General features: G+C 40.9%; 1 protein-coding gene across 4 annotated transcripts in view; it reads right to left on the bottom strand.

Moving 5' to 3' along the window:
• Positions 1–7,634, bottom strand: part of LOC131694005 (uncharacterized) — a 269,192-nt gene extending 261,558 nt beyond the window's left edge. Inside the window, exons 1-2 of one of the 4 annotated variants that reach the window (XM_058982339.1) lie at positions 7,421–7,634; positions 6,666–6,821 (exon numbers count right to left, since the gene is read on the bottom strand). In XM_058982339.1, the coding sequence (XP_058838322.1) occupies positions 6,666–6,735 (70 nt within the window). In that variant the 5' untranslated portion in view covers positions 6,736–6,821; positions 7,421–7,634. Of the gene's footprint in view, positions 1–6,665 lie in introns of all 4 variants that reach the window. The other 3 variants (XM_058982341.1, XM_058982340.1, XM_058982338.1) reach the window with 3 other exon arrangements.
• Between the last annotated feature and the right edge of the window lie 654 nt (positions 7,635–8,288).

The raw sequence follows: 8,288 nt of genomic DNA on the forward strand, positions 1-8,288 counted from the left end.
AGGACTACGTCTTTGTTTTCGATATGGGGGTGCACTCTGCAAATTCTTCAAAAATGGTATGTAACGAAAAGTGGTCCAATTTTAAACGCATATAATTCAGCCATCTCACGATAAATTTTCAAATTTTTTGCACAAATCGCCCCGAAATACTTCTAAGAATAGATTCCAATAGATAAACCCAAAGATTTTTGATATAATAGCATTAAAAATTAAATAATATACAACCTTGTCAAAATATCGCGCATTAACACACAGAAGATAGCGCTTCCCAAGCCTTGTACGACGGATTGGTGTACCTAGCGCGCAACGCTTCTATGAATGACGTCATCATCGACTATTTAAAGAACGGACTTGGCCAGACACGCTCAGTTCCCTGTTGAACAGCTGGCGAAGCAGATCGCTGCGCTGTGCTTTTTACAGCCAGTGTAGCTGAGCTAGAAGTCCGTTACACTGGCTGTGGAGGGACGCTACCCTGTGTCGTCCAACAGGCGACCGCTCCAACTGCTTCCTAAATGCCGCTGTAATGTTGCCAATAAATGTTTAGTTTAACTAGCACATGTATTTGCTATTTGCGCTTGAAATTAAGTAATGTAGTAGTAGTAATAAGCTTCCCATTTTGGTTTAAACGCAAGGACAGTTTTTAAAACAGGATTTGATTAATTAGTTTAGCTCATCTAAGCAATTTTATCAATTCTGTAATTTAAAAGGAATTTTACGGAACTTGGTGAATTTGGCCCCACTTGCAACTGGTATAATCAACCTGCACAAAGTGTTGCATAACGCAGGGCTGTTTTTTGGAACAAAATGTGTTATCATTCAGCCCTTCGCTATGCAAAATCACGATATTATGACAGATGGGCTAATCGCAGCCGTTCCTTTCAATCGGGAAAGGCCGCGTGGAATTTTAGTGAAATGCGTAATAGTGTCGTGGTGGTACTAGTTTTCTCTTCCGCTCTACCCATCATCATCAGTGTTGACTCATTTTGCATTGTACGCTTGGATTCAATGTTTGAGTCGAATGTGTTGGTAGGTAGGGGAACTGGCGGTAAAATGAACACGTTAAGCAAAGTCATTATTTTCTAACTAATAAGTGAATGAGATATTACAATCACCTTATGTTTCTTGTTAGACATGTTTTGTACATATCTGGTAAAAATACTTCGTCATAAACACTTTTTTCAAACATGATTCTTAATTTCTAAACATGTCCAAAAATGAGACATGTTTATAGCGAGTGGGTAAAATGAACATGTGGCAGTGGTAAAATGAACAGCTTCTGGTGACCTGCAAAATGTCCTGTATGTATGCAATACGCAGCGTTGAAAGCATTTTCCGATCAATGCTAATATCCCAACAAATCATAAGCTTTGCATACACACAGGGCATTTTGCAGGCAAAAAAATGTCACGGAAGAATTGAATTTTCATGACGTAATATTAACCATTTTACAATCCTGTGGCATCGAAACACATCTACAATCCATGGATGTTTGAACTTTTAGGATCTATTTGAGAGAATCTAGAAAGCTTGTTCTATACATGAGATGTGATTATATTGTCTAAAATTTGATTTTTCTTCACCGGTTCGGGTGTTTTCCCCCACACACTAAGTACAAAGAAAATACATATTTTACATTAAGTAGTATAGTCCTACGTCTACAGTTCGTGCAACCCCATAGGGCTGCCCCTTGTAGTTTTCCATATAATTCGATAATTTTTCCTATACAAACTAATTTGTTGACCTTATTGGCCCAAATTTGGAGGTTAAATGGATAACCATTCTACTCTACATCTGTTTTCACCTGTTGAATGATAGGAGCCCCTTAGTTCAATAGTGCCCAGAGACCCCAAGTAGGCCCTGGCTTGCCCAAATTTCAACATTTCGCAATGAAAATTTAGGGGAAAATGTTGTTCAAATGTTGCATTATTGTATTACTTGACTGAATTGAACCCTCGAAAGTCACTAAAAAGATCTACATTAGGATGTTTTCGGTGTGGTGTCGGTAGTGATATCCAAGAAAGCTTGCGCAACGTGGAACTACGTATTATTTTCAAATATTTGCTTTTAGTATTTTTTATCAATCTCAATTAGTCCTAATCAATACCACCACTGGTAGCATATTGATCGGTAATTCTTAAAAAGATGACCCTGTTCACCTAAACACATACTTTCAACTCAACCACGAATACTAACAGCAAAGCAGACGTGCCTTTTTTAGATACCAGCGAAACGTCGAACGTCAACTGAAATCCAAGCCCAAGTCGTTTTGGAAATACGTGAACGAGCAGCGAAAAGAATCCGGGTTACCATCTTGTATGTCATTAAATGGAGTTTTAGGCACCCACACTAAGGAAATTTGCCAATTGTTTTCCGACAAATTTTCAAGCGTTTTTTCCGACGAGAACCTTTCCCCACAACAAGTCGCTGCTGCTTCAAATCTAACTCCTTCTCTAGGACGAACCATCAACCGAATTTGTGTCGATAATGCTGCCATTCTTGCAACAAATTCCAAGCTGAAAGCATCTAGTTCCCCGGGCCCAGATGGCGTTCCCTCGATTTTTGTCAAAAAGTGCATCGGCGGGCTTCTTGAACCACTTCGGCGAGTCTTTGTGCTATCACTCAATACTGGAACATTCACTTCCTGCTGGAAAGCAGCGCACATGTTTCCAGTTCACAAAAAAGGAAACAAATCGCGCATTGACAATTATCGGGGAATCTCGTGTTTAAGTGCAGTATCAAAACTATTCGAGCTGGTTGTCTTAGACCCTCTTTTCTTTCACTGCAAACACTACATTGCAGACGATCAACACAGCTTTATGCCTAAACGATCGACAACGACTAACCTGCTCTCGTTCACAACATATGTACTCGATGGATTCGCTGACGGATTGCAAACCGATGCTATTTACATGGATTTATCTGCGGCCTTCGACAAAATCAATCATGATATCGCAATAGCGAAGCTAGACAAACTCGGTATTCATGGACAACTACTGCGCTGGTTTCGTTCCTACCTCGATGGAAGGCAACTCCAAATCAGCATTAAGGACTGTCTATCTACACTAGACTGCCCAGAAAAATAATGAATTTTTGAAAACATAATCGGCCCACCCCTGAGTCGATTCCTAGTCCCACCAGGAGTTCTTGCACCAAATTTGAAGCAAATCGGACAAGTCTAGCTACCGGACCAACGTGCTTGAAGTTTGTATGAGATTTTTCGACAATTTACATGGAGAAACCCCACTAACTCGCATTTTTGGCGCTAGGTGGCACTGAATGCATCGTATTATCACTGTAAGTGAAAATAAGAAAGATAATTTAATTGTCTACAACTTTGTCGAAGACTTCTAGTCAATCCGGCTTTGTTAAAAGAAGTTATTATACTTTTAACGAAGTGATGTGTGAGTCAGTTTTACATGGGGCCTAGCAGTGCACGGTTGTGTATCAGTACTCGATTCCCACGAACTATACATTTTTGTGAAATAATCGTTAGGTTTGTCTCAATGGTATGTTCAGAAGAATTATACCACATAATACGAGTTATGCTTTGGTTGAAAATTTTTAGTTCCAACTGTGACCGCATAGAGGGCGCCAACACTAACTTTTCATAGAAGAGAGATAGAATATCGGAATGTTCGGGAGAATTATTGCAAAATGCCTGTTCTACAACTTTGTGGAAGACACCTAATTTCTATCTCTCTCCGTTGAAAAGTTAGTGTTAGAGCCCTCTATGCGGTACAATGTGGAACTAAAATTTTCTAACCAAAGCATGACTTCTATTATTTGCTACAATTCTTCTGAACATACTATTGAGCTAAATCTAACGGTTATTTCACAAGAATGTATAGTTCGTGGGAATCGAGTACTGATACACAACCATGCACTGCTAGGCCCCATGTAAAACTGACTCACACATTACTTCGTTAAAAGTTTAATAACTTCATTTAACAAAGCCGGATTGATTAGCAGTCTTCGACAAAGTTATAGACAATTAAATTATCTTTCTTATTTTCACTTACAGTGATAATACGATGCGAACAGTGCCACCTAGCGGCGAAAATGTGAGCAAGTGGCTTTTCTCCATGTAAATTGTCGAAAAATATCATACAAACTTCAGACATGATGGTCCGGTAGCTAGACTTGTCCGATTTGCCTTAAATTTGAAACAAATGCTTCTGGTAGGACTAGAAATCGACTCAGGGGTGGGCCAATAGGGGTTATTTTTTTCCTGTCACTCTAATCTACACCATTCTTCGCTACATCCGGCATCCCACAAGGAAGCCATCTCGGTCCAGTGATATTCCTCCTCTACTTTAATGACGTCAACATCAAATTACAAGGACCCCGCCTTTCTTTTGCCGACGACATGAAAATTTTTCAACAAATACGGGATAAAACCGATGCCGAGCTTCTTCAGAGGGAACTGAACAGCTTTAGTACGTGGTGTGATCTAAACAGAATGGTTCTAAACCCGAGCAAATGCTCAATCGTTACGTTCACGCGGAAACGCCATCCGATTCAGTTTAACTACCATCTCTTCGACTCGAGTATTCCAAGACAGTCTAACGTCAAGGATCTCGGAGTCATCATGGATTCGGCACTAACGTTCAAACCACATACATCATCCATTGTGAATAAGGCTTCAAGACAGCTTGGGTTCATCTTCCGAATAGCGAAAAACTTTAAGGACGTATACTGTTTAAAATCTCTCAATTGTGCGCTGTTTCGCTCAACACTGGAATATTGTTCTGCTGTTTGGAACCCTTACTACCAGAACGGTGTCGACAGAATCGAGGCCGTCCAACGCCAGTTCATACGCTTTGCACTCCGACATCTTCCTTGGCAAAACAGATTTCAGCTGCCGAGCTACGAAAACCGTTGTCAGTTAATACAGCTCGATATTCTAAGCATCCGGAGGGACTGCTCTCGAGCCCTGTTCGTCTCGGACTTACTGTCTGCCAGGGTGGATTGCCCTACAATCCTCGGACGCCTCGATCTTCAAGCTCGCGTTCGAGCTCTTCGCAATAACTCTCTTCTGCGAGTCCCGTTCAGGAGAACTAACTATGGGCGCCAGAACGCTGTTACCGGACTCCAGCGTGTGTTTAACAGTGTGGCGATGGCGTTTGACGTTTGACAACCTGACAAGGAATTCGATAAAAACTAAAATAATTCGTATTCTGAAATGTAATTAGTTTAAGTAACCACCATTGGGGCCAAGGGGTCTGTTGGTGACGGTACAACAAATAAACAAATAAACATATCAGTGAGTAGTATAAACAAATCGAAAAAACGCAGAAAATCACCAAAATACGAATGCATTATGCTATATTTCTCCTTAGTGGAGAATTTGGTAATTTTGGTAAAAACTTTTTTTCTGCATTGAGGAGAACATTGCTTAAAACCATCTTTGCGCATGAAAAGCACAAAACCTATAACTAAATTAGTTATGGAACTTGCGTTTCGACTTCGTCTCATCAGAATCCGACACTAACTTAGTTAACGGACTAAACTATGCGCGCAAAGATGGTTTTAAACAATTCATGGAGAAAAAATAGTTTTTACCAAAATTGTTCTCCACTAAGGTGCATCTTGCATTGGCCTACTAAGTCAATCCGAATGTTTCGATTTCATTAGTTCTCATCGGCTTAAAATGAGCTTCTTTTCATGCGGGACATCACGCTTGATTAGGGATTTAATCAGGAACACAAATTGTGTCTCCGTTTTTTCTCCGTCTCTTAACTAAGTTAGTGTTGGATTCTGATGAGCCTAAATCGAAACGATAATTCCTTAACTAATCAAAATACGAATACAGACAATCCTGAAAATATTTGTAAACAGGCCGTTAGCACCTTTCATCTCCAGTTCACATGACAATACCCATTCACGAACTGGTTCGAAAATTGGTTTTAATTCGAGAAACAGCGATGGTTGAACCTGTACTAAGATCGCATTCAATCATTCTACTTGTTTAAAGCACCGCTATCTATAAGAACGGCGTGACAATCATCACTACCTGTATACCAATAAAGTGAACGAGTAACGCAAGTTTTTCACAATACTAGTACCATGTGACATCACACTACACGGGAAATGTCTACGTGAACACCCCAAAAATGGCAAATGCCAATAAAATTTATCTGCACACGAAGTTGAGACGTGCTCGATAGCTGGCAACAACCGGTCCGGTGTGCGACTGCGCTATACCCAAGTCATTGTATTAAAACATCAATACATCGAATCTGGTATTCTTGAGTAGCAAAGCGTTGCGCGGCTGGTTTCGCGTTTAAAACGAGTTTGACAGCGAAACAAAAACTGGCAAGCTGCAGCAACAACTACTACATCCAATCTTCTCATTCACGGACAAAACCACTATCCATTTAAGGATGCTGACCAAGTGAAGTGAGCGACGGTCGACAGGATGGGTTGGCCAGTCTAGTGGTGGCCGAGAGGTGACGATATTGGACAGACTTTTATTCAAACAATGGCGCCCTCATTCGTATATTGCTTGATCAAACATCCTAACGGATTGTGCTGTTATGTACTTGTGTGTGAATCGATTGTATTCACGGATTTGCATCCGACATGACGAGCTTGTTTCAAATACGACAAATTGAAGCCGCGTGTGGGTGATCCGGTTGAGGTGCCTAATGACCTTCAGCTCTTACCTTTTGCATTGCAGACGAAGGTGCTGCAAACTCCGACCAATAAGGCCAAACCGATGTGGAAGAGATTCATCTCGAAAGCAGCAATTTTGAATCGGCAGTTTCTTGATCACTTAACGGTCACTTCTGGGATGATGATCTTCACCAATCAGTTTCCAGCTAGGATAAGATAAATAACGAAAACTGTAAACATCGAACCAATCGATAATTTCTTTTCTCGGTTTTTGATTATGTAACAGACTTGAATATGTAAGCTCTTTGTGTACCAATTGAAGTACCAATTTCCGTTCCACTAAAACATTTTTATCTTCCCGTTTTGGTGCGGTCCAAACAGTGGCCACCAAATTATCACACTTTTTGTTGCTATCTTTCACACCACAATCGCGGTATATTGAATTAAGGCGATACGAACACGATTGCACTGGGTTACCAACAGCCGGCACTAGATGGGACGCACGGAACCCAGAAGCGCCAGAAACAGGCTAAACAACAAAGTATAATAATTACACACGCACTGTTAGCAAATCCCGGGATTTATTACACGCGAATGGTTCCAGCAATCAAACGAAGAAATAGTACAGAAACAAAAATCACAAACGAACTAGATGATTGCGCGAAAAAGTGAAAAAAAGACAGGCTATGCCAGGTGGAGGAAAAAAATAGTTTTTAAATTAAACTTTCTAATTATGTGCAACTGCGGGAATAGAGCGAACAACAAAAACACAGATAATAAGAGAACCCACAAGCAGATATCGTACCCCTTGACGATTACGGGGACTTAGTCGTAGGTGGTGAACGTTACGAATTGGCTTCCAACGAGAGCGCACGCGGCACGAACTGACGACGTTGTTCTCAGGGCAACGCGAAGGCCAAGCTGAGGCGCGAGTATTTACTATTAAGCTCTCAGAAGCCTGTAACTTATGCGCGAAAGACACGTGAAAGAAATCGATCCGGTGCACCTTTCTGCGGCAGCAACTCAACACAGACTGGCGATCGGATAACTCGTGATCAAACCCGAGACCTGCGGCTGCGTCAGTCGGGACCGATGGAGAGTGCTGGCGCTGAATATGTTACTTGAGTTTGTTTCGTTTTCTGCTGCTTTGGCTGGGTGATGTCTTGAAGACAGTATCGCATTATCGCGCCCCAGAGGTGGTGCCTATTGAGTTGTAGCTGGGACGACGTTCGGTGACCAGTGGGGGAGTGAAGGATGCAAAATGTAGATGAGGCCAAACAGCTCATTCATATTGCTTATCGTAGTGTAGGTATTTGTCATTTACATTTTAACCTTTGTTCTAGTAAAAAAATATACCTCGATGCAAATAAATTAGCAATTGACTGAACTCGTTAGAAATGCATTTCGTATACTACTTATATATCAGTGTCTGCATTCGGCACTAAACACACGAAAATCAACGATACAAAAATCGCTTTTTGATCGATGAAAAATAAAATCTTAAAATAATATACAAAAAATCCGAATATTTTAGTAGAGCGCTATACAAAGCCACCGAGAGGGGATGAAGGACGGGGTGTTTTCTCCCGGACCCGGAGTTGTAGATGGGGGCCGGACTTTGAGCAGCTGGAATGATTCTGACAAATATTATTTCAATAACAATTTAATTGTAA

This window comes from Topomyia yanbarensis, chromosome 3 (assembly GCF_030247195.1).
Source record: "Topomyia yanbarensis strain Yona2022 chromosome 3, ASM3024719v1, whole genome shotgun sequence".
NCBI classification, from domain to species: Eukaryota; Metazoa; Arthropoda; class Insecta; order Diptera; family Culicidae; genus Topomyia; species Topomyia yanbarensis.